The sequence below is a fragment of the Vipera berus genome (genome assembly GCF_964194415.1).
Source record: "Vipera berus genome assembly, chromosome: 2".
Classification (NCBI taxonomy): domain Eukaryota; kingdom Metazoa; phylum Chordata; class Lepidosauria; order Squamata; family Viperidae; genus Vipera; species Vipera berus.
Genome location: NC_138203.1, coordinates 36,705,979 through 36,733,970, shown reverse-complemented (window position 1 = coordinate 36,733,970; position 27,992 = coordinate 36,705,979). Strand labels below are relative to the sequence as shown.

The following is a 27,992-nucleotide window of genomic DNA, read 5'->3' as shown; positions in this document are numbered from 1 at the left end:
TACTTTTGCAGAGGCAATGTTTGCTACACTAAATTTTTCCTTCCCACTGAGATTCCTTTTCTTTTATCTTATTCTGAATGACATGTTTTGAAATTAATGCCAACAGTCTGGTATTTTTTGATCATTTATCAGAGAAATCATGTCATAAAAATTAGCTCAATATTAGAAGAATGTAACATCAAAAACTGTTTATAATTTCAGTGAAATACAACCAAAGTGAACAATGTTCAGTGCCAAGGCACAAAAGCATCACAAGATAAGCTATCCACAGCAAATCTGTATAACACTGAGATATAACTGACAAAATTCACATAATATCTTCAGGAGCCATAGATGGTTGCTGTTTGGTTGGCATTTGCATTTCACACTGCAACCAGACACAATGATTAGAATGCACATAGTCACTTTTCAGCTCAATAGCAGTTAAAATGTTCTTTGCTACACCAAAATAGAAATCATTTGGATATTGCAGAATGGGGGAACCCTTCTTTAAGAATCTTGAGGGTTATGGCAGAAGGAACATGATGTTGTTGCTAGGCCACATCTGAAGAACTGGCCCTTTTTTACTATGCATCTTTGGCTGTTATATTTTATTTTCACTGGGAAGAAAATTTTGGCAGCTTTAGAACAGCAGCAAATTCCACCTTCTTAGATACGTTCCAGGCAATTAATTAATCACACAGTCAATATTATCATTCTAAAAACATTCCTGACCTTGAAACATCTCCTTTTAAAACGTTGCTTTTGTATTAGATATTGACAAACTTAACAAACTCACTCATGTGATTTGTTTTTGGATTTGATGAGTAATGAAGCACTTCAGTGTAGCACTTCTACTTTTATCTCCACAAAATCACCAGAACTTGAAATTGTTTGATTGAAATTAAAGTTGCAACATTCTGTTTTAGTAGCATTGTAAAGGTTCCTTGAAGCACTTTGCTGTCTAACAATGGGATGAGAACAGCCAACCAGAATAATGGTTAGATATAGATTTTAGAATATTGTTGGCTTCTAAGTTCATAGGTTTCGTGCCCATTGATTCTCAGGGGCTCTTTTTCGTCTGCTGTATCAATATCTTTCATCTGTGGATAATAAGCAGAAGATGCTTTGCATTCATAATGTCTGTCAATGGATTTTAAGTGCACCAACATGTGAAGAGCATAAGCTAAAACAAGAAGCAGTATCAGAGACATCACTAGACCCATTAGAATGGCTGGTGGGAAGAGGGCAGCACAATCTTTTGCATAAGCAAACTGTCCATCTTCAATGTTAAATCCTTGAATCTGTGAAGAAAATAAAATATTCTAAATTAAGACAACACCCCATTTCAATTCAAGGGCACACTATTCTTTGATCACTACTGTTGATCAAGATTATTTTCCCCAATATCAGTTGCCGAAAATTGAAATTGAAATCAGCATCTATTCCTATGAAGCTTCTTGTGTGACACTGAGGATTTTTAAAATAAACTAGGATAGATATATGTGTGAGATTGCAGACGTTAAGCCTTGACCGACTTCCCAAATGAGTTGGGATACAGTACTACTAACACATCTGAATGGAATTTGGCTAAATAAGACTAGTGAAGACACTACAAAAGATTGTAATTCCAGGATCAAGAAGGTAAACCCAATACCTTATTAAAACAGAGACAAACGTTCTGTGCAATGCACATAAAAACTGTCAAGGTGATGATTTAAGAGCTGACCAGCTGATGCAATGATGGGAATGAGTCTTTGGCTTTTGTCTCTTTAAGAGCCTGTGTAAAAAAGGGAAGGGTCTGCTAGAGTGTCTTCTTTTCTTCTCCCTTTCCTGTTTTATTTGCTCATAGCACATGTATGTATATTGCTCCTAGTGATACTTGCATAGAATTGTAGATATCATAGATAAACCACCATTTGTTACAAACCAGTTTGATGTGTCTGCTCCTGGGTTGTCGCACGTGATAGGACTGGGCATGCTCTGACAGGGTATGGGCCCACAGAGAAGAGAAAACCAATGAGAGCTTGCCCCAGAGCCAGAGGGGTTGTACTTCATGGTTTATTTGTGGTTAGTGATTGTTAGAGGAAGCAGACAATATGGACTTATTCAAAGTTTACTTCTTTACCTATTTCTAAAAAAATCACGTAATCTACATTTAAAGGGTTCTTACCACATTAATAATAATAATAATAATAAACCTTTATTGTCAAAGTACAACATGTGTACATTGAGATTAGCTGAGCCTCCCCCTGTGCTCTCTCCCCCCAACACACAGTGACAACAAACCCTCCATCCTACCACACCATGTGAACCAACTACACCACACACCGGCCTCCCAAGTCAATTCTGCATTAGATTATGTCCCATTTAAAAGCCTAACAGCCCACGGATAAAAGCTATTTTTCAGCCTGTTGGTACAGCTGGCTATATTCCTATATCTCCTACCGGATGGTAGGAGAGTAAAGAGATACCGTCCAGGGTATGAGTCATCCCTGAGAATCTTCCTCACTCTTCCAAGGCAACGAGCCCTGGTGATGCCATCCAGTGGTGTCAGGGAACAGCCCACAATGTCTTGTGCTGTGCTCACTACCCTCTGTAATACTTTCCTATCCGCGGCTGTCAGACCAGCATACCAAACCACAATACCATACGAGAGGACGCTCTCTATAGTAGACCGGTAAAAGAGGGTCATTAGCTGTTGTTCTACCCTGTTCTTCCGCAAGACCCTAAGAAAGTGAAGCCTCTGTTGGGCCTTTCTAGCCACCTGAGTTGTGTTAACTTTCCAGGTCAGATCTTCACAGAGGTAGACTCCCAGAAATTTAAAGGAGGAAACTCTCTCCACACAGTCCTCCCCGATGTAAAGTGGGGCAGGTTCCTCCTTTTTTCTCCGGAAGTCTAACACCATCTCTTTCGTCTTGCCGATGTTTAGGTGCAAGTTGTTGTTACTACACCATATGGATAGTTTTTGTACCTCCGCCCTATATGCTGTCTCATCCCCACCTGTAATAAGATCTAGCCGTCTAAGTATTTGCTTAAAGCCCTTGGTTGGCTTTCCCACACATTACCTGAAAGTCAATAAAAGTAATTTCCCACTGCTTGGCTGCATCATTTGCAGAACTGGGTGTTAGCAGTGCATCATATCTCTGCAAGTTGCTGACATGTTCACAGTGATAAGAATAGATTGCTGGTGCATGTATTCGTGTTGCATTGAATGTTGCTTGTACAGACTGATTGTAAATAAGCTGGATTCTGTGTAAGGTAAACCAATTTTGAATGGAGAGCTTGTAATAATTGTTTGTCAGAATGAATCTGCCAGGGAAAATCAGAAAAATAATTGCAGTAAATCTTGCCATCTTTTGTTTATATTTGTAAATAAATCTAATAAAGATATACCAACTTCATATTATTATTGCATGGGATCTCCTAGTTTATGCAGAATGTATGCTTTTCAATTCTTCATTTTCACTATTAAACACTAAAAATAGTCCCCTTTAAATGGCAAGAAAATCAAGATAATGGAAAAGAAGGAAGGAATTGGTTGTTGCTGTTTGCAAATATTCTTTTTAAAACTTATCAAAAATACATTTCTAGATAAATAATTCAACAGCCTTGACATTCTGTGCATCTGATACTTTAAAAGCACTGTCTAAATTAAAGACTAGAAAAATAAGAGGATAAATCTTACTGGATGTTCATGTAGTGCACTAATTTACATATATAAATATGTAAAACACATATACCACCTTTGTAAGCAAAATTTCCTAGAGCAATTTGTAATTTTGAAAACTAAAAGCCCAACATAGCATACATAATATTTCAAACTAAATGAGGAAACAGAACTATCAAATATCATAAAAATACATTTTCATTAAAACATTAAGACAACATAAATCAGATTAAATAAAAGCACAGTGGAGGTTAAAAAAAATATTTGCTCCTAATAAGTCATCTCTAAAATACACAAGGTGAGTTATGCTAACTATATCTGCAATTATTCGCTTAAATTTTGATAACATCCAACTGTGCCTATGGATATTTGCCATCCAAAGTTAACCAGTTAAGTCCTGGTAATTTCAATTGAGGAATAGATTTTTTTTTACTGAAATGAATGGATATTTAATTCTTACAGATTCGTGTCTCTGTTGTATTGTGGAAGAGTTTGTATTTATTGCAACAGCGACATATTTTCACATTTTAATATTATCATAATGGAGATAGGCTAACAGTAGTTTTAATGTAATAATTCTGTGGAGATTAATATTTGAAAACATACCTGATAACAAATCCTTTCAAATTGTCAATATCACCAAAATTAAGTGAAAGCCTAGATGGAAAAGGACAATTAAATCAAGAACTATTCAGAGGTGAAAGAGAAAGAAGAAGAGAAGACAATGTAGTTAAATATAAATTTATCAAAGTTATTTAAGATAGTTGCATGGTACCATCGCAACACACAAAAAGGGCAGAGCTTGGTAATGACACAACATGCAGTCTTGATACCTCTTGCAGACATTGGTGGTCCAAATCTTAACCTGGTGCAAAAAATGTGGCCCTATAATGTACTAGAGTGGCACTTTGCTTGTGCCATGCTTCTACAGTACAATAAATGCTTGAAGAAAAGTGAGCAACTGTATCCAAGGATGCTTATTTAGAGGTTCACAGGACCTCAGAGTAACATTAGTGTGGGTACCTAGTAATAACTATATTCCATTCATAGTAAAACTGAATTACAGCTATATTTCATGGTTGCAGTTGCACTTCATAAACAGACAATAATTGGGCTTAAAATAAACTGCATTTGTCACAGACACAGGATATTATGATACCTTGAAGATTATCCAATTAATTTTAGCATAGGTTTCTATAAATATATCTTGCTACATAAGTCTAGTCCTTAGTTTCTATACATCACAAAACTTTTTCTTCTCAATCTATTCCACAATCTATTTCTTTCATTTTTGGCTTATATGAACATTACAACACAGACAACCTAGGATATTTACCTCGCTGACAAACATACTATAGCAAGCATTCATCAGTTGTATTGCTCCAGCAAGTAGAATACTTGGGAACATTCAAAGTCATTAAATTAGTTCAGTGCTACCACAAGGACACTGCATTATTTTGTTTTTGTTTTTTTAAAAAAAATACATTTGTTTGAATTTTATTCCAGACCTAGGAAATCTCCACAATTTTACATTGGCCCAAAGGTCCTTTTTCCAAAAGGCAACTGGTTTTTAGTTTGAAAACATTTTGCTTCTCATCAAAGAAGCTTCTTCAGTTCTTCTGTTAGAATCGAAGAAGCTTCTTGGATGTGAAATGAAACATTTTTAAACAAAAAGAATCAAGAAAGTCCAGTCACCTGCTGGAAAAAGCAACTTTGGGACAAGCAGGACCTGAATGACTGAGAATCTCCATAAATCTTACATTGCATTTTCTTCACTGCAGTTTGAATCAGCAACATCCACTGATGCATGAACACCAAATGTTTTGTCTGTTAGATCCAGCTGAGTGTAGTTCTGAAACTTAATCATGATCCTTCTGGCCCAGAATAGAATACAGGGGCTTCCATTAATGGTGATATTCAGTGGACTGTAGTGGGTGTGAATCATAGATTCTTTCTCCAAATTCTCTTTAGTGCTTACATTGTAATTGCCAATCTGCATGCAACCAAGTAAGAAATAACAATTAGTGTTCTTCCTTAACATACTACTAATGCTTAATTTTGAATTACTAGACCCCAGAGCAACATAGAGTCAACTCCATAAATAACTTGCCATCGAGACTAGTCCAAAATGCTTTGCTTTGAGATGGAGCCCATCCAAAATCGGATAATCAAAATCAGAACTAGAACATTGCACAAAAATCTCAGTTCTGGCTATAATAATAATAAATTAAACAACTAGCAATATTCTGCTTAAAGGTGGCTATCATAATTCTGTGTAACAGGAAGAGAAGCCCTGCTTATAAAACACCATAAGAAGTTATAATTTCTGTTCATCCCCAATGCATAAGTAAAAAGCAGAGTTTCTAAAAATAGCTTTTGTAATAAATGTCTAATCATAGTAGAAACAAAACTCATTGAACAGTTTTAATAGATAAATCATTTAAATTAGTACTGCTAGAGTAAAATGGCATAAGTGCTATTAGTGAAATGCTGCATTAGTGAAACACTGTGCAATTAATGTGCTAAAATATAAATATCTCTAGATGAACAGCTTGCGATATGAACTCATATTTTTATCCATCTAGATACAAGAAGACATATTGATTTATGTTAATAATAGCTGGAAATATTTATACAGCTTCTTATCAGCAGGAACTTTATTATATCAGATAATTCAGACTGAATTTGTGAATATTTTTCATCAAAATCTAAACAAAATTACATCTTTGTAACATTATATAGGGTACCAATTTTAAAATTGAGATTCTGGAAATTTCAGGAGATAAACAGATGTGAAAGAAATCCCATCTCAGAGGCTCAGACATGAAAGTGATGAAAGAAAACACAAATGTGTTCTGTCAATGAAACCTAAATTCTGTCAGTGTAGGAAATTGGCAAAGACCATGAAAGTCCTAGAAAATCAAATCTGAAGCACCAACCAGAAACCAAGAAATTCAACACTTTCAAGATGGCTTTAAAAAAAGAATAGAAAGATCCTTTTTTGTTCTACCTTCCTCTCTCTCAGGAAGAGCAGAAGAAATCATCTGAGTTGTTAGAAATTTGTTTGCTTTTCTTATTTTGTTAAACTATGTCCTATTTCTATCTGCTTTTGTTCTATGTATATTTTCCTGAGTGAAGGAACTGAATAAATTAACTGTTCAATTCTCCTTTCTCTCTTTGTCTTTCACCCTTAATAATTTCGTACTTCTGAAATTAATATGAATAAGGATACCTCTATGGACATGGTTTGGGATGCTAGCAAGGCCTACATGAGAGGGGTGTTGATATATATGAATAATAAATACAGACGTACCTTGGAAGTTAGAAGGAAAGAACTGGAGAATGAAATTAGGGAAAAAGAAAAGGCCCTAAGTTTGAACCCATTGGATGTGAAGATTAAGGAGGTTATTAACCTATTAAGAGGACAATTTGATAAGTTGATGGCTGATCAAGTGGCAACCAATTTACGGTTTGCTAGGCATAATACTTTTTGCAATGCTAATAAGCCAGGTAGATGGCTAGCCTACAGGTTAAGGAAAAAGCAAAGGGCTTCTAATATAGATAAAATTGAATATAAGGGAAAGGTTGTGTTTCAACAGGATCTTATTAAGGAAGCCTTTGTGGATTTTTATTCTAAACTATATGCTAAGGAGAAGATTAATGAAAAAGACATTGATGTATATTTGAAGAATGCTAGCATCCCGGTTCTTACGCAAGAACAAAAGGAGGAGATTAATCAATTGATAACAGAAGAAGAAATTCTTATAGCAATTAAGGAACTGAAGGTGGATAAAGCGCCAGGTACGGATGGTCTGACTGCGGTTTATTACAAAAATCTACAATTGGAGCTGATAAAGCCGTTAAAGGAACTGTTTCAGACAATTCAGAGGGGGGGAAAGGTGCCTCCGTCTTGGAGAACTGCTTTTATTTCTTTGATTCCGAAGGAAGATCAAGATGCTACTCAAGAAAAAACTATAGACCGATATCACATTTAAATACAGATTACAAGATATTTGCCAAGGTGTTAGCTAATAGATTGATGAGGGTTCTGCAACAGGTGATTCATGGGGATCAAACCGGGTTTATTAGTGGTAGACAAATGAAAAATAATGTGAGGCATATAGTTGATGTGGTGGAGTTTTTGGAAAGGAACAACCAGATCCCTGCGGCGCTAATTTTTCTAGATGCTGAAAAAGCTTTTGATCAATTAAATTGGCAATTTTTGATGAAAGTTTTAGATAAAATGAATTTTGGGGATAAATTTTTGCAACCAATTAGGGCATTATATCAAAAACAAACTGCCCGAATAATAGTTAACAATAGTTTGACTGAAGAATGTAATATTGAGAAGGGCACAAGACAAGGGTGTCCGTTATCACCTTTATTATTTGTTTTAACATTGGAGATATTATTGGTAAAAATACGGAATTCGGAAAGAATTAAGGGTATTCAAATTAGAGATCAGGATTATAGACTGAGAGCGTTTGCAGACGATCTGGTTGTTACGGTGACCCAGCCAGAAAACTCTGTTGTGGACCTGATGGAGATAATAATGCAATATGGGAAGGTTTCTGTATTTAAGGTTAATGCACAAAAAACTAAAATTTTGGCCAAAAATATGACAGTATCGCAAAAGGCCCTTTTAGAAGGATTAACTGGATTTGAGATTGTTAAAAGGGTCAAATATTTGGGGGTGTTTTTGTCACCCTCTAATACAAAGTTATATAAAAATAACTATGAAAAGTTATGGGGAAAAATTCAAAAAGAATTGGAGAGCTGGGAAAAACTGCAATTGTCTTTGCTGGGAAGAATTGCAGCAGTGAAAATGAATGTCCTGCCTAAATTTTTATTTTTATTTCAAATGATACCGGTCCTTAAAAAAGATTCTAATTTGGAAGAATGGCAACGGGGTATCAATAAATTTGTTTGGGCAGGGAAAAGGCCACGAGTTAAACTTAAGATTATGCAGGATACTCGTGAAAGAGGTGGTCTTAAAATGCCTAATCTTAAATTATATTATGAAGCTGCTGCATTATCAGGAATAAGTGATTGGATTAATTTGACACAAGAGAGATTATTAAATCTTGAGGGCCATGACTTGTTATTTGGCTGGCATGCATATTTGTTGTATGATAAGAAGGTAGATAATGTGTTTAAAGTGCATATTTTAAGACAGGCATTGTTGAGAGTTTGGAAGAAGTATAGACATAAGCTAGATTACAAGATGCCGTTGTGGGCAATTCCAAAACACGCAATAGAAAACATAAATGTTGGCTTCAAACATGATGTGACTACGTATAAAGAGATTTTAAGCTTGGAAAGAAATGTCTGGTGTTTGAAGCCGTACAACCTCTTGCGAGATGAGAAGATTGTTCAAACTTGGTTTCAATATACTCAGTTACGGGCCAGGTGGAAAGAAGATCAGAAAATTGGTTTTGCAATGACTGATGAAAATTTGATAAAGCAAATTAGAAATCAGGGTCCAGCACATATCAAACGGATATATCTTGCATTGATAGAAATTGACTCAGAAACAGAACTTGTTAAAGATTGTATGATAAAATGGGCCCAGAATATTCAAGAAGTTATTACAATGGACACGTGGGAAAAGATCTGGGTGAGGAACGTAAAATTCACGCAAGCCCAAAACCTAAGAGAGAACTTTTATAAAATGTTTTATAGATGGCATTTAGATCCTAAAAAGCTTGCAAGTATGTATCCGAACTATCAGCCAAAATGTTGGAGGTGTGGTGGCGAAGATGCAACGTATTTTCATATATGGTGGACCTGTAAAAAGGTTAAGGCTTTTTGGATAAAAATTTGGTGGAATATGCAGAAGATCTTTAAGCAAAGGATAAAGTTTTGTCCGCAATTGTTTTTGTTGGGCATAATTACAGATGCAACTGTGGTGGACACTAAGTTGATGTTGAACTTAATTACAGCAGCAAGACTCTTAATAGGTCAATATTGGAAAAAGGAGGAACTGCCGACTATAGAAGAATGGACTCTAAAGGTTTCTGACCTGGCGGAAATGGCAAAGATTTCGGCTTACTTGAAGGATCATTCGCAAGAATGTTATATTATGGAGTGGAAAAAGTGGATTGATTATATCCAGAACAAATATGGGACTAAAAAGTTTCATTTAGCATTTGAATAAGTTTTCCTTTCTTTTTTCTTTTCTTTTTCTTTTTATATGTAATATTAATATTGCTTGTAGTCATTTTATATGAGCTAGAGGGCGATAGAATTAATAGTTTATTGTTGTTAGCATATGGATGTTTATGATTGTTCTTTGTTTTTATACCTTGTACTTAGCTCTGGGAAGTCGGGGGGGGGAGGGGGGAATGGGGGGAGGGATAGGGAGGGTTAGGTAGGGGTGGGGGGAGGGGGGATGGTTAAAGATAAAATGTACTGTAAAACATTTCAATAAAAAAAATAAATAATAATTTCGTACTTCTGATATACATATTAAAAGGTTTGAATTTCTTTCTGTGTCAGTCCACTCATTCTGAGAGGGATTAAATTTTAGCACAGCATATTTGACTAGGCTACTGAGAAAAGTCAGAGGATGTACCACATTATTGTTGTTGAAGAGTTTGGGCAATTTTGTTCCACACGGATTAAACCAGCGTAGGAAGAGAATTTCTCTTGGAAATAAATTGGAATGTATAGCACACTGAGCAGGAATGTGGGAGGTTTTAAAAGGAGAGTTGGTAAATGGAGGTTATAGAAGCATCCTGCTGGCACAACTGTGCCAGAGAGTCCTGTGCACACTTGTGCCAGCAGACAACTCATGCCATTACAAAATAGCAGAAAATAACAGGGAGGCCGGGGGGGGGGGAGAATTATTTGATAAGTACAGGTAGTCCTCAACAGCACTGAAAAAAATGACATGACCATTTTTCACTCTTACGACCATTGCAGCATCCCCATAATCACATGATCAAAACTCAGACACTTGGCAACTGACTCATATTTATGATGGTTGCAGTGACCTGGGATTATATGATCCTGTTTTGTGACCATCTGACAAGCAAAATCAGTGGGGAAGCCAGATTTATTTAACAACATGGCAAAAAAAATTGTAAAATAGGACAAATTAATAAATGTCTCGCTTAGCAACAGAATTTGGTGTGGTCCTAAGATGAAGACAACCTGTAGCTACTAAAAGAAACAAAAAAATGTAATAGAATTCTAGAATACTTTCTGTGAAAAATTGTGAACTATTGATATTCAGAACAGAACAACATTTACAGGGTTTCTGAAATATGTACCAGATATTCCTAAGAGCCAATAAATGTGTCATTCAGAGTTTCTTGCAGAAAACCATCATGAATATTTCTCAGTTATACTTTCAATATGGAAAGCTGAGTCTTTTTCTTTTCTTTTTTTTCTTTTCTTTACCTTATTTATTTTAATTTTTGATATATGCCACTGCTTCGGCAATCAGTGGAGTTTGTACCAGGGTAAAAATTGTTCTGGAAAGACAAATATTGCAAAACCAACTCATATCATGAATTTATCTGCTATCATCAATGTTTTTTCTTTTCTTTTTTTTGGAAAACATGTGTGTTGTGTTGTGTTGTGCTGTGTTGCGATTGTTAAAGGTTTGGGAACAACATTAGTTCTGAGGTAAAACTACTGACAGCTCTCTGACAGTTTGAAGCGCACACGCGGCAGCTTGTTAACAGCTCTCAGCTGTCAAGGCTGCTGCCAGCTGATTGCGCATGCGCGGCAGCTGGTTGACAGCTCGGAGCTGTCAAGGGCTGCCGACAGCCGGTTGGTCAGAGTTCTGCGGCGGGAGAATGCACCGCAGGGATTGGTCAAAGGGTTGACAGCTTGTGTATAAAAGGGCGACTCTAACCCACTGTCAGCTGTCCGATTCTCCTCTGAATAAACAACTCTTCGCTGAAGTACCAGCTGTCTCGCGTGGTCCTTAACCCGCCGCTACATTACAATATGCATATGGATTTACAACCCAGGCACAATATACTGTATAACACTGAAAATAATTTGGTCAAGGAGCATAAATATGATACATGATTCAGAAGGAAAATATTGTCATGAAAAACTTACTATCCAGTTTCCTGGTGTCTCCATACCTGTGTTATTGCTACATGCTGTAAATTAACTTTGGGTTTCACACTGCCATCATACCGCCGACCTACAAAAGAAACAACATACAATACATTCCAAATAAAACTCATCCTAGCAATAAACAATTTTAATTACTATTTTTAAATTTGAGCTCCTTTTTATTAAAACTGATATAAAAATGTTTTTATATGGGGCAGACAACTTATCAACAGATGAAGTTTAACACAGCATCCTCAGCCAACATGGTGAATAATTTGGACGAATCTTTTAAAAAAGATTATTTATTTAAAAATTCATCTTTATGTCATTGATAGATCTTTAGAACAAGAGAGGTACAATCTTCGACTGCCTTTCATTATTAAGAACAATTCTTAATACTCAGGAATCTTCTCTAAGAACCTGCTAAATCAATTGTATTGTGGAATAATGTTTATAAACCCAAGGCATCCTCTCTTCTTGTCTATCTTTTCTACTATAGGTAGTCCTCAACTTATGATCACAATTGCTACTAGAATTTCCATTGCTAATGAGGTGGTTGTTAAATAAATCATGCTCAAGTTTATGAAGTTTGCAACAAGTGTTAAGCAACTCACTCTACTTCTTAAGTGAATTTTACTATCCTTAAGCAAATTCAGCTTCCCCTAATGACTTTGATGTCAGAGGCCAACAAAAAAGGTGGTGTAATGGTGATCACATGACCCCAGGATATTGTAACCATCATAAATACATACCAGTTACCAAGCACTCAAATTTTGATCAGATGACTGTGGGGCTGCTTCAATGGTCATCAATATGAGGACCAGTTGTTACTTTTTAAAGTGCTGTTGTAATTTCAAATGGTTGCTAAATGAATGGTTGCAAGACAAGGACTACCTGCATTTCAAGGAAATAGCATTTCATGCCCTTTGGTTATGTATCTTCTGTTTCAGCATCCCAGTCGAGAAAAAGAGAAAGGGAATAAGTATCTTGAAGTTGATGAGGGTAGAGCAGGAGGAAAGCTCTATAATGTCATGGTGGCTACACCTCTTGCTGTTCATTCATAACTCCCTTACAGACTAATTAGGTGTAACTATTGCAGCAGAAGAAAAGTAAAAAGCAAACTCGTTCCATTAAATTTATGGAAATATAAGATCTGATGGGATCCAGTTCTTTGAACTGTTTTCAGTTAATGATTCTAAGAACTATTGCTTGATATGGCTTCCCTGCTCATCCATTTTTCCATTGGTGGTGTATTTAGTTTATATCCCTGAACACAGACAACTTTGCGATTAATCACTCCTAAGCAACTGTAGGAATATTTCTGGTGGAACAAAAGGTTAAAAATGTTTGAATTAATTAAACTATTTGTTGGTGACCTATAGAGACCTGAAACTCCTCTGTAAATTTTTTGGACCTGTATTTTTTTCAGGAAGTGACAATTTGAGGGAGATAATTAAGGCCTTACCATTTCTCTGGAGTAGATCTTGATCAGAGAATACAAACAAACTGCAAAAAAGCAGACATGAAAGTAGTACATGAGCAATATTTTTTAAAAAAATTATATATCTTACTTAAACTGCAGTAATATAATATTTAGTACTTTCAAACTGCAATATAATCTAGGAAATAATGTATCTATTTAAAAGTTTAAACATCCTTTCAGGAAAAACATTCCCCATGCTGAATTTAGAATGAGGCTTCATGTGACACAACTATTGGTAAATCAACAGGGTATGTTAAGTGGGTTCATTTTATTTATTTGATATTTATCCATTCTGGTAAGTATTCAGGTAAATATGATAAAAATTTAAAAATAAAACCAGGAAATAAAACATTAAATCCATGAATAAAAATCAAGATTAAAATACCTATTTAAGAGATGCCGCTGAAGATTTCCTAAACGCCAATCAAGTGAGGGCCAAATGCAACTCATGAACAAATGCATTTCATGGTCTCATGCTAAAAAGTGGGACTCTGACAGTGTGGAGAAAGTTGCTGGCAATAGGTTAAAATAGACTTTTGCTAGGGAACAGTCTGATAGATACCTGAGAGACTAGTTATTTCATTTAAATAAAACTGCTGCAAAACTCTTTCCCAGTTCAGTATACCTGGCGACAAGGGAGGTCAAATGAAAAGAGAAAATGTCACCATATTTCATGTTTCAAGGCCAGGTAACAAAAATATATGCAGTGATTTGGGAACAGCTCAGCCTGCTGCAGCACAATAAGTACTGTTTGAATTTTGTAGTTCTACCAACTTCCTTACCTAGGAGATTGAGTGATTCAGTCTCTGAAGCTCCCTGTTCCCTACTCCTTTCTTGTCCATGGCGAATGAGAAAATGGACAGGATACATTTTTATTCAAACTGCCCACCTGCAGCTCAAAAGCATGTACATACAAGTAGATTAATAGGCACCACTTTTGTGAGAAAGTAACAATGTTCCCTAGACCTTTGGCGTATAGCTATGCTGGCCACAGGACCATGGAAAATGTCTTCGGACAATGCTAGCTCCCTCAGCCAAGAAACAGAGATGAGCACTGTGCCCTAGAGTCAGACACAACTGGACAAGGAAACCTTTACCTTTACCTTACTTTTTTTGATAGATTGCATCACATGTCATCCAACTACCTTCTAGTGGATAGTGCAAACCCAATCTGAATGGGGTTCATTTTGCCACACAAACCCAGAAAATTAGATTAAGTAAACTGGTAGGTCTCTCATGCAAGCCTTATATAGTTAGCAAGAGCAAAAGCTGTTTAATGAACAGCTGGCAGATGCTATATTCCCAGCTAGAAAAGCAGCCTGGGTCAAGGGAGGCAGCCAGTTTGGGCTGATGGCCGCCTGTCACTTTGAGTGTTGTGCCAGTCACTGCACTCAACATTAAATCTGTTGTATGCTAATCTTTTTAGTCAGTATTTAGTATTTAATCGGCTTATCAATTAAAGGGCACATTAGAGATCTGAAGAAAAGCCACACACCAGCTTTCTAGGAATATTACACAGCCCAAGGTCCACTGGAGTTGGATGGCCAATAAATTTAAGTGGACAAAATGTATGCATTTTACTAGAGTATCCAAAACATACCCATAGTTATCACCATGGGTTTGAAAATTTATTAAAATATCTCAACGCAAACCCTAGATATCACTGAGGGTTTTGAAATTCAGAAGATCATTGTGCTTCTCCTGTCCACACATTGTTTTTGCTAGGCAACAAGTAACTATTTATTAATTCAAACCTTAACTTACATAGAAATTACTAAACACTTACAAATTAGGTGAACATATTTATTTATACAGTATTGTCCCAACAAAGTATACTGCACCCCAAAAATAACTGTTAAAAATTGCTGATTTCAGTTCTGATGCTTTCCAAAAAGCCACCAGACAATGAAACCAAGTTTCATGCCAAACTAATAATATTCTTCTCTTAGCAGGAAAATGCACCCAGCACTAAATATGCCTGCAAGTGAAATATTCATAACTCTGCTAAAACCCTAATGGCAATAGTAATTTCCAAGCCTTTGAAAAGCTTACAAACAGAAAAAATAACAATCTTTCTACTCTTGGAAAGCAGGTAGTAAATGCGCCACAAAGCAACTTTAGTTTGCTCATCGAAGCATTCAGACCTTATAGAAATAAAATTAATACACGTAGCAGTAAAGCAGAGACTATGGTCACATTGAAAAACTCCTCCTAGTATTGTACATGCAAAATAACACCTTCTCCATTCTTCCCCAGCATTTACAGAAATAGCATCATTGCCTACCAGGATTTTATGTGTCCAGATGTACACATGAAAGCCCTTACCCACAACATAGACTGACAGAATACTATGGATGGAGTACTTCAGTGTAGCTTTGCTCCCTATTCATACATAAACACTTTTTTTATAATACATAAAAACATTTGGAGCCCCAAAGCACGTAAATCCATTTAATATAATGAAGCATCTGATGGTACAAACATATAAGCCCCCAACTGCCTGTTGTGACAAAGAGTGATCTGTTTTTTTTAAATCACATTTGCCAACTCAGATGTCAGCAAATGAAGAGGGATGAAAGACTGCTACTGAAACTTCATGGGAAGGAAATGTTAAGGTAAAAAAAGGAAAGCTCTCTGGCTCACAGGCACTCATTTTTTTAGGTAGGCTCTCTACAATACCGTATTTTCCGGCGTATAAGACGACTGGGCGTATAAGATGACCCCCTACATTTCCAGTTAAATTATAGGGTTTGGGCTATACTCGCCGTATAAGACTACCCCTCTTCCAACACACACCAAATAAAAATTTAAAAACATCAGATTTGATTTTAATATGGTAATTTTAATTCAAATGCTTATGACATGCAGGTACTTAGTAGGAAAACTGTCACTTATAAACATAAGGCTGTTTGTCATCAAACATGTAAACATAAAACAGTGCAAGTGGATTAAACATAATAATAATAATAATAATAATAATAATAATAATAATAATGATAATAATGATAATAATGATAATAATAATAATAATAATAATAATAATAAGAAGAAGAAGAAGAAGAAGAAGAAGAAGAAGAAGAAGAAGAAGAAGAAGAAGAAGAAGAAGAAGAAGAAGAAGAAGAAGAAGAAGAAGAAGAAGAAGAAGAAGAAGAAGAAGAAGAAGAAGAAGAAGAAGAAGTTGGAAGGGACCTTGGAGGTCATCTAGTCCAACCCCATGCTAAGGCAGGAAACCCTATACCATTTCAGACAAATGGCTGTCCAGTCTCTTCTTAAAAACTTCCAGTGTTGGAGCATTCACCACTTCTGGAGGCAGGTTGTTCCACTGGTTAATTGTTCTAACTGTCAGGAAGTTTCTCCTTAGTTCTAGGTTGCTTCTCTCCTTGACTAGTTTCCATCCATTGCTTCTTGTCCTGCTTTCAGGTGCTTTGGAGAATAGCTTGACTCCCTCTTCTTTGTGGCAGCCCCTGAGATATTGGATCACTGCTATAGTGTCACCCCTCACCCTTCTCTTCGTTAAACTACACATACCCAATTCCAGCAACCGTTTCCTATTTTCCTAATTCACTTTTTCACTTTTCCTAATTCACTCTAAAGCTTTCCCTGCGCAGAGCCTTATGTAACACCAGCTGCCTGCAATTAGTGCAGGTTCTCATCCCACCAGGCTCAAGGTTGAGTCAGCCTTCCATCCTTCCGAGGTAGGTAAAATGAGGACTCAGATTGTTGGGAGCAATAAGCTGACTTTGTAATAATGCTGCTTGGGGGGGGGGTGAAAGCTCTAATAGGCAGGCATATACATAGAATGAAGGCTATTGCTAAGCACATTGATTTGTGCTTTAAATTGTAAGCCACCGTGAGTCTTCGGAGAAGGGTGGGATATAAATGGGATTAAAAAAAAAGACCAAATGGGAGATCCGCCCCAGGTTTTCCAGCCAGCCCGCCCAGTTCCTGAGTCAAATGTGTCCTTAGAGCTAAGCTGCTGCTCTGCTACACATTCCCCACCTGCCTTTCAAATTGCTCTTGCATTCCCCACCTGCCTACAGCTGCTCTTCAACTTTAGAAGGAAAGAAGCCCAGACCCCAGCCTGTAAAAAATCACAGAGTTCAGCTTCTACTCCAATTGGTCCCGCTTTCCCTGCGCAGACTAAATGGAAGATCCGCTCCAGGTTTTCCAGCCAGCCCTGTCCCTAAAGTTTCAGCACCCAGCCTATAAGACGACCCCTGACTTTTGAGAAGATTTTCATGGGTTAAAAAGTCGTCTTATATGCCGGAATCTATGGTATTTCTTTAATGATTGAAAATATTGTCTATCACTTAGCCCATGCTAAATGGTTCACAATATTAAGAACTTTAAGCTGAACCATAAAAAAACATATTACATGAAATAGCATACCAAAAGCAGAGAGAAAAAACATTTAAAATATTTAGATCAGAAGTGGATGAAACAGCAAGGGGGATGACAAACTGAAGGCCTCTAAACTTTCAGAAAGTTGTTAGTGAGGAAGTGAAGTTCTAGAAATGTGGTGCAGCTGCCAAATATTCTCCAGTCTTATGTTCCCATATAGCCATTTTAAAAATAATAATAAAAGAACAATTTCATGTTGTGGGATTGATCAGTCTTCCCTAGAAGTATATATTAGCTCCAAGGCTTTTTAAAAATTTTAACTTAAATTTTAAAGTTGTGAAATTAAAAAAAAAAACTGCATCATAACAGAAAAAAGATAAGTAGTAAGTGTAAAGTTTGAAGAAAGAAAACCTAGATATATTGCAGGGATTAAAATAAACTTAGCATGACTAGAAAAAAATAATATTTAGAAATAACAATTTTTATTTAATTTTATCCTTAAGCTTATTAAATCAAAATCATTCAGCAATGTAGTACATCATCTTCTCGTCTTTAGAATACAACGGCTTTTCCAAACAAAAAAAAGAGTAACAAATTTATATCCTTGATCCATTCCTTAAAAGGAGAATACATTTCAGTTATGAAAAATCATATTCTTTGCTGTGCCCCAGACCCAATAAAGAGTCTGATAACAAATTCCATGTTTTATATGGAAACAATTTATATGGCCCATCTTCACATTGAGATCCCTATGTATAATATCTCTTCCCAAAATTGTGCTGACATTTGTAGTCATAATAGTCATTTGAAACCAATCAAGGCTTTAACACAAATTATATGAATAGCTGTCCAAACACATTTAAGTACCAGCAGGTTAGAGGAGACTGGATTAAGCTAAAATCTTTTGTCAGCCTTATTTTTATTTTTATTACCAGAATCATAGGTGCAATGGAATAGCTCTGTATCCTCTTCAATTTCTGTTATCTACCAGAAAGGAATTTTCATGAGTTCTTCTTTTCATGCTATCTTTTGCCATGACCTTTATATATGTGTTTTATGTGTACAGTATCTACATGTATGAAGAGTTATGTTAACTCTTAATTCATTTTAAACTCAGAAATCAATTGAGGTAAGAAGATTGCTTTATTTTTATATGAAATGTAATTTTTAAATAATATTAAACACCACAATATTATGTATGTCTCCACCTATTTATATATTTTAAAATATTCCCTTCCTCACATATGCAGTTCAAAAGCTAATGCAGTCCTAAACCAAATGAAATTTGTGCATCTTTGTTAAACAGAATGTCCTTGAGTTATGATAGTAGTTGGGATCAGAATATCCATTGCTAAGCAATGCAGTCATAAAGGCAACATCGCGTGACCACAATGCTTAGCAATGGCAATCCCTGAAATACCTATTGCCATTGATAATCTGGAGTCACTAAGCAAGCACCACCTCATAACTTCCTGCTGGCTTCCAACAACCAAAATCAATGGGAAAAGTGGGAGGAAATTGCAAGAGCCAAGCAGCCCAGCAGGCAGGTAAGTGACTGTTGCTGGGGGAGGGAGAGAGCATGCAGATGGCCAAGGAGGCACAGTGTGCACATGGAAGGGCTTGGGGTGGCTGCTGTTGGGTGGGGAGGCATAGTGCAGGCCTAGTGAGGTTTGGAGATGGTGCACAAGGGTGTGTGGATAGCAAGGGAAGTTTTGTGTGAGTGTGGTGGGGTTTGAAGTGACTGGTAGGTGAGAGAGGGTGAGCATGGATACACAAGTGACCAGGAAGGTTGTATAAGTAGCTAGGAAACCTTGGTAGTAAGGCTCTGAGAGGTTGCAAAAGAGTGTACTGATTGTGGGGAGGCATGCCACAATGCAGTGGCTCAGGGTGGCTGCTACGGGAGTGAACATGAGGATGTGCACGTGGCCAAGGAAAGTGCACGAGGCATAGCATGGGCACAGCCAAGCTCAAAGAGGCTGCACAAGAATGTGCAGGTGACCAGCAAGGCACAGCATAAGTCCTGCAGGGATGGGGAGGGTGCACAGGTGGGGGAGACTTACCTGAGCAACTTGTGGCATTCCCTGCCAGCTTACCTGTTGACTTTGCTTGTGGGAAGCCAGCAGAGAAAGTCACAAATTCCAAGGACCATCCAAAGCCTTCCAAACTTCATATGGTCGCTGAATGAATGCTCATTAATCAAGGATTACCTGTACCGGGTTTCTATCCTTCCCTTCCTTGTCCATTGCAAATTCTGAATAATGCTTAATTTTGCCATAATAGGAAGAATCAATCTAAATGTGTAAATAGCCATGATTCATATACCATATTATGAACTTCAAGAAAAAATATAAATGTAAATATGATTTATATTCCATAATCTTGGTATAAGATATGTGGCATTCCTATTCTAATTCTATCAACAGTCAAACTAAAATCGAACTATGAACAGCTATGGAATGTATTTATTTAAAACATCTATATAGCCGCACATTGTCCATATAACCAGCTCGGCAATACCTGATTAAATAAAGTTACATATACAAAATATTGTATGTGCTTAGTTACTCTATGAGTATCTGTTAATAAGATAAGAACATCTAGGTTGGTTGTTTGGATATTTCCAGATTTTTCTATTCTTGCTTCCACCGTGCCCAAGCACTTCTTTCTATTTAGCCTTTTCTTGTTTTAACTTCTGGCTATTCGCTTTTTGAGGATTTCATCAAATTCTGCCAGTTATGGCTTCGTTGGACTTTTTCTTCCTCTCAAGCTACATCATTCTTCTTTCAAATATTTATTTTGTAATTCAGTTGTTGTTCATTCTATTTTTTTAAACCATCTAAACTTTCATATTGATTGCTAATTTTTGCACATTCTACATTCATCACCCATTCAATCTTAATGCTATCTCTTCTTTTACCACACCCATTTCTTCCAAGTACACCATTTCCATTGAATTCAACTACATTTTCTGCTTCTCACAACTTGCCCAACTCTCTTCCACATGAGCAGAAGCACCTGTATAATCACTCTTATTTTCTTCAACAAGTATTCATTCCTTGTTAAGAGACCAAATCCTACCCACTATCTTTCTACATTCATTTGCATGTCTTAATATTTTCAATACAAGTTTTATTAACTTTTTAATTTTACATCCAGGTATTTATGAAGCAATACAGTGGTTGGGTAGTTAAAAGTAAACAATGGCAAATAACAAAATCATTTGTAGATAGCTCAAGTTACATCAACAATAATTCCCTCTCCGATTGCCTTAGTTATGATAACATAATCAAATTAATACATTTCTAATTGTGACACAATCAATTAGAACAATTTTCAATATATTTTCACTTATACATATCCATGACATGTTTTTGAATTTTACCTAATTGCAATAGAATATTTCAAAGTAGCCTGTAATATATAGAAGAAAACTTAATTTTTGAGTAACCCATATTTCCCCTATTTCATTATATAGTAATTATCCTGTCTAAAATACATACATTTTTCATTTCAGTGCATTCTTATTTTATACAAGTATATACTGTTTATCATCTTAATAGTTCACCAATTATTGAAAAAATATATTTTGTTCTATCCTTCCAGATTCTATAATATAAATCAATTCTAATAGCTAACTTTCCTTTCCCTTAGAAATCTAGAAGTTAAATATAAAGTCAGTTTATATCTTTTAAAAGTTCCCCTTAACCCATTAATAGAAATTTTAATCTCTATCATTACAACAAATATATTCTATTTATCATCTTAATAGTTCAAAAATTATTAAAATAATGTTTTTATTATATCATTCCAAATTCTATAATTCAAAGTTATGTTCTGATAGCTAATTTTGCTTTCCCTTAAAGATCTAAAACCTAAGTATAGAATCAGTTTATATCTTTTAAAGATTCCCCTTAGCCCATTAAAATAAATTTTCACCTCTATCATTACAAGTCCCAACAGAAAGACAAATCCAATCTTTGAAATCTAACTCTCGCCTTCTTTTTGTGCCAATCAGGCTTCCATATCGGTGTCTTTAGATTCTCAAATGTGTCTCCCTTTCTTCCAACACACATTGTTTGAATCCAGGGAGACCATCCAATTGTCAGTTTTGCAAAGAAAGTGTCCTCTTTGTAATCATTAAGTTGTTGCTTTAATAGATCAATTCTCGATGTTTGGTATGGTATAGTTGTCATTAGTCCAGTCTGGTCTTCTTCTTCTTCCAATTCCATCTGGCTTAGATAAGAGGGGATGATTGATGTTATAGTTATTACTTGGTTGGCTAGGTTCTCAACGTACTGTATTTGAAAGCCTTTGGTATCTTCCGTCTAAGTGTTGCTTTCTTCGGCTTCTATTGTTTTTTGAATTGTAGGTTTTATAGTTAAAGTCGAGATTTAGGCATCAAGGTTCTCAATAGATTGTATTTGTTGTTCTTTAGGGTCTCCTATTTTGATGTTAATTTCCTCTTCTTCTATTTGTTTTTGGGTTGTCAATTCATCATTTAAAATCAAAGTTTCATTTGGTAGATTTAAGCTGTCAGATTTATCTTGCAGTCTCGTTTTCGTTTGCTCAGCAAGTTTATAGTTAAGTGGTGGAATATAATCCTCCATTTCTTTGATGTTTACAGGTAGGTATTTCGTGGAGGCTATTTTAATAAGCATCAGTGAGTGTCCACCTCCACTATTCCTAGAGATTGTTTTCAGTGCCAGGTGTTCCCAATTCTTATCTTTAAAGATAGTGTCAAGGACAAATTTGTGTTTCAGCCAGTTCTCACAATAAAAAAAAGGTTTAGTTGTTATACCAGGTTTCGCCACAAGATGTCATCAATAGCATATAAAATAAGATGTAAAATCTTTTTCCAGACTGATATGAGGCTTTTATCCAATTAATCAGTATTGTTCTTTTCCTCATCTTTCACAGCTTAAGCAGAAAATAGGGTAGTAGGTCCTCGCAGAAATAAAAGCTTTTTAATAGCCCAGGAATTTCAAAAGGACAAATAAGGTTTCTTAATTTTTTAGCTTAGTTATTTGGTTTCTTTTAGGGCTTTAAAATTTTTGTTCCCCAAGTAAGCAGTTGCCGATCTTTCAAAAGAGCGGGAGGAGATTTTCAAAAAGATCCCACAGGAAAGTTAGTTAGGAGAATAAGAAACGTAAGATCTCACTCAGATCCTCCAGATTGCTTCATTGTGCTTGATGGTGCTTTTGGCTTTCAGCAGGGAATGGCTTTATGATTGGCCATCTTAATGGCCGATCTCTTCTTCTTTGGGCCAGAGGAGCTACTCCGGATCAAATGGAGGGCTGCCGCCCTTCCGTGAACATTAGGAGGACCTCCTCACGGTGGTCGTCCCACCAGGGTGACTTTCGACCCTTTTCAGGGTCCTCCAAGGAAGATAGATCGGACGGCGGGGAGAAGCTTCTTCCCGTGCATCCGCAAGTGCCGTGCGTGCAAACCGGAAGCCTCATGTCTTAATTTTTTAATCTATTCCTCCATCTTTAGTAAACATTTTATCACCTAGAATTCATTTGCTTATTGTAGTTTTCTGCTATTTTTTTGTATAACTTATAATTTGTCACTCCGTTTTCTCTGTCAACAACAATTACCTGCTCTGTGATACATTAAATTTCAGATTCACGTTCTACATGCATCATATCTAATATCTAAGACATGCATCATATCTAATATTCACTGCAAATCATTCATAATTGCAGCCAATACAGAGATTCATCTGCATATAAAATATATTAATGTCCAACACCTTAAGGTTTTATGTCACCACATGCATTTCTTATACATTCTCATGGTTTTTTTCTTGAACATTTACATTTATATCATTTGTTTCAAATCTTTAACCTATTAGTATAATTCTCATGCAAATTACTAAAGTACTATTTCCAGTATTCCACTATTTCATCCTAAATAATTTCAGTACTTTATTTTTTAATTCCATTTACTCTATAGAAGGCTCCTGGTTCAGCTCTAACTAAAACAGTGTATGACTTCCATTAAAATTGATTGATTGATTACCGTATATACTTGAGTATAAGCCGACTCGAGTATAAGCCGAGACCCCCAATTTCACCCCCAAAAACTGGAAAAAGTTGTTGACTCGAGTATAAGCCGATCCGCCGTTCTGCAAGCCTCTGCCGCCAGCAGAGGCTCGATCCGCCATTTTGCAAGCCTGAATACACAGGAATACCCTGTGTGGCCGCGGCTCTCGGGGAAGCCCTGGCTGTCCGCTTCCTCGCTCCACGCTGCCATTCGGGGCCCGCGCGTTCCCCGGGCAAATCGCGGCGCCCAGCAGGCGAGGAAACACGCCCGCTCCAGTCGCCCCCCCTTCCCTCAGGAGACGCGAAGCAAGTGACCGCCTGGAGCTTACCGAGGACTTGCTTCGGTGCTTCCAGGATCGCGCGCACCTCTCCCAAGCCGCCGCCGTCCGGAGACCTGCCGAAGTTTGGGGAGGTTTGGGGAGGTGCGCGCGCACCTCCCCAAACCTCCCCAAACGTCGGCAGGTCTCCGGACCTCTGCGCCCTGCCTGCCTGCTTCTTTCCTTAGCGGAAAGAAGCAGGCAGGCAGGGCGCGGAGGAACGGAGACCCGGCGACGTTTGGGGAGGTTTGGGGAGGCGCCCAAACCTCCCCAAACGTCGGCAGGTCTCCGTTCCTCCGCGCCCTGCCTGCCTGCTTCTTTCCGCTAAGGAAAGAAGCAGGCAGGCAGGGCGCGGAGGAACGGAGACCCGGCAACGTTTGGGGAGGCGCCCAAACCTCCCCAAACGTCGGCAGGTCTCCGTTCCTCCGCGCCCTGCCTGCCTGCTTCTTTCCGCAGCGGAAAGAAGCAGGCAGGCAGGGCGCGGAGGAACGGAGACCTGCCGACGTTTGGGGAGGTTTGGGCGCCTCCCCAAACCTCCCCAAACGTCGCCGGGTCTCCGTTCCTCCGCGCCCTGCCTGCCTGCTTCTTTCCGCTGTGGAAAGAAGCAGGCAGGCAGGGCGCGGAGGTCCGGAGACCTGCCGACGTTTGGGGAGGTTTGGGGAGGTGCGCGCGGACCTCCCCAAACCTCCCCAAACTTCGGCAGGTCTCCGGACGGCGGTGGCTTGGGAGAGGTGCGCGCGATCCCGGAAGCACCAAAGCCTTGGCCGCGCACAAGTCCTCGGTAAGTTTTTTTGTTGACTGGAGTATAAGCCGAAGTGGAATTTTTCAGCCCAAAAAGTGGGCTGAAAAATTCGGCTTATACTCAAGTATATACGGTATATGCCATGAAGTCATTGTCAGCTCTTAGCAACCACACAGAAAAATTTTCTCCATGATCCTATTAAAATTACATTATATTTTCTCAGCCTCTATTCCTATTAACCATTCCTTGAACTCTTTAACTAAATTGTTTGCAGCTATCTTTTTTTATATATTAAATACAGGTAGTCCTGAACTTACTGTTCAAAGTTACAACAGCACTGGAAAAAGTGACTTCTGATCATTTTTCACACTTACAACCATTACAGCATGCCCATAATGATCAAAATTCAGACACTTGGGAATTGACTCATATTTATGACAGTTGCAATGTCCTGTGGTCATGTGACCACTTCTTGTGACCTTATGTCAAGCAAAGTCAATGGGGAAACTAGATTCTCTTAACAACCGTATTACTTAACAACTGCAGTGATTCACTTAATAACTTTGGCAAGAAAAGTCATACAATGGGACAAAACTCACTTAACAAATGTCTCACTTAGTAACAGAAATTTTGGGCTCTATTGTGGTCGTAAGTGAAAGATTACCTGCACATAATGTAAAAAAAACAAACCAAAACAGATTTATTTTTATTGACCTGAAGAGAGCTTTTGATTTTAATGGGGTTTGTGGTAGAAAAAGTAATCTAGGTAAATTACTTTTATAATGAATTCAAAGTACTTCATTAAAAGTTAAACAAATCACAGCTGACATTCCATATGAAACCATACCTAGAGAAAGGCCTGGGTACCTTCTGGCCTTTTTTTGTTCTTGCACTTTTTAAAATCTATGTTGACGACAGAAAACCTGCACTCTTGATATGTCCAAATGATATAATTCTTCTAAAGTATAACTCTTCCACACAATATGCAAAAGCTTTGAAAATTTTGGGCATTTACAATAGTCCCAAAGACTTATCTTATGATAGGTCAGTCACAAGAACTGTTGGAGGAGGGAACTAAAGTGCCAAACTGCACAAATGCCATTGAATAGGACAAGCAGTCAGTACCTGTGAATATTGTATACTAGCTAAGGCTCAGGGTGGCGCTATATAGACACCAAATTAAAGGGTAAACAGGTTAATGGAATGGATATACATCTGGTGGAAAGCAAGTGGCCCCTGTGATCAAGTGCATAAACTAAATGTCTGCACAAAATATTGAACACATCACAGATATAGGGGTTCAGCATCACTGCTATCTTTTATAGTACTGACAATTATATTGTGGGAGAACCTAGAATCTAAGTGTACAGGTGTTCGATTCTTGAACCTGGAAATCAGGACTTAATTGGAGACTTTAACCAACTATTATCTTTCATTACGGTACTGCTTAAAACAAAAGAAAAAAAATGCCCGAATATTGCTTTCCTGAAATGTGGCTACTTATAAATTTTTGTAAAGGTCATTCATGACATTAACATAAGTTTTGTGATACTTGGGGTTGGCTAAATATGTTACAACTCAGATCCATGTTATTTTAATCTAAAATGACTTCATGCAACTTAGGACACAAAAAGATCATAGATTACAAAGTATTTTCCCATATAAAATCATTCAGATTTGCTCAGACATTGGAGATCAAAGCAGCAATAGATATCAAAGGTATGGAAAGGACATCAGTATCCACTGTGCATAGGGAAAACAGAAGAATTTAATATCAACAGATTTTTTTTCCATTTTTCATTCATAACAAGTTTTCTGAGAAAAAAATAATACACTGAATCTGTCTGCTTGCCATTCAAATTCTACAATAGGTCCATTAATCCTTATGTCAATGGTGCTTTGTTACACACAGGCAGAATTACCAACTAACAAGATCCACACAGGGCAGCACAAAAACTACTACTAACCAACCCCCTTCCACAGACAAGGGAATTTCTTCCCTAAAATATCACTTTGCCCAATCACTTTTGCAATAAATCAGTTATTACCTCTAAGACTATCCATGCCGTACCCCAATGATTATTAAATAACAAGAAAGAGGAAACGCTATCTTACATCTCGTTCTGATCCTGATTACATCATGAGCCCAGAACTGGAGAAATCCTGCATTCCAGAGACTTAAATATATCTCTAGAAAGACTTTCCTAAACACTGAGAGACTTTTGAAAACAAATTTAATGCAGTAAAATTCGATGTTATTACAAATCACACATGTGGCTTTTTTCCCTTGCTTGCATTTATGAGCCAATGTAATTAAACTAAATAACTAGTACACTTTAATTCATCTCTTAACCAAACTACAGATCTATACAATTACAGATACAGATTAATACAAGCACCTATCCATTACCCCAAGGCACAGCTGTGAGCCTCCCCATCTTAATCTGACCTGCATTTTAATGATGAAACAAAACATATCTCTCTGGGTAACTATTTTTCCTTCTATAATTGTAACTTTTCTCAACTCAAGCCCTTGGGGAAATATTTGAGGTTGTTTTATATTGCACAAATAAATTGTGTACAGGGAACAAGAATGAGATTGCACATTTTCTGGTAAACCTGAATTTGCATCAAAATTCATATTATAAGCTTCATTTCATCTTTCTTAAATTTCTTTTTTTCAGTGTCATCAGCACCGTTTCCGGCTGTATGTTTTACACCTACACTATTTTATTTATATCTCTGTTATTAACAGTGCGTAAGGAAAGAAAATCAAACCATCATGGCAAAAGAGAAATGCAACAGAGACTAATGTTTCTCATAGCTTTTGGGTTTTAAGTATAAGATTGTGCATAACAGGACTGTTTATTTTCTCATCTATAATACAGTTTCAAGACAATGTCTATTGATGTTGACAGCCCTGTTTTTAACTAAATTATCTCAGCATCTTAAATGTTGAAACTATTTGCCTGTGATTCGTATATCAAAAAAACAAATAACTCCCTAATCATCAATACCTCAATGATCAATCTACTAATCTACCCTCTCCAAAGCACAAACATAAACCTTTCATTCAGCTGCCCCCACACTTTTTGCACACACTCATAAATTCACTAACCTCCTTTCCATTCTTCCAGCTATTTGGTCCATAGATGCTGAAAATCTTATGCAGAAAAGGAGAAATAAAAATCTAAAAATTGCACTGCTTTCCATTGAGAAATAAAGCAGACCCTCCAGCCCCAGCACATCTGTTCATGTGTAGCAAAGAAACAAGAGCCAGTATTTTCAGCAACCAGAGATAGACAGCTGAACCAACCAATAGGAAGCACTGCTCAGCACC

At 37.1% G+C, this 27,992-nt stretch overlaps 1 protein-coding gene across 2 annotated transcripts; it reads right to left on the bottom strand.

The window, feature by feature from the left end:
* LOC308661575 (V-type proton ATPase subunit S1-like protein) lies at positions 1-27,865 on the bottom strand (the record flags this gene model as incomplete). Of its 2 annotated transcripts, XM_081316574.1 has the most annotated exons (7): positions 1-1,283; positions 3,048-3,291; positions 4,256-4,306; positions 5,410-5,642; positions 11,752-11,813; positions 13,191-13,231; positions 27,771-27,865. In XM_081316574.1, the coding sequence occupies 7 exons, from the start codon at positions 27,863-27,865 to the stop codon at positions 981-983; spliced, it is 1,029 nt and encodes a 342-aa protein (XP_081172700.1). In that variant the 3' UTR covers positions 1-980. The 2 variants fall into 2 exon arrangements, with proteins under 2 accessions (XP_081172700.1, XP_081172701.1); XM_081316575.1 differs by lacking the exons at positions 13,191-13,231; positions 27,771-27,865 and having other exon boundaries at positions 11,726-11,811.
* Positions 27,866-27,992: the final 127 nt, after the last annotated feature.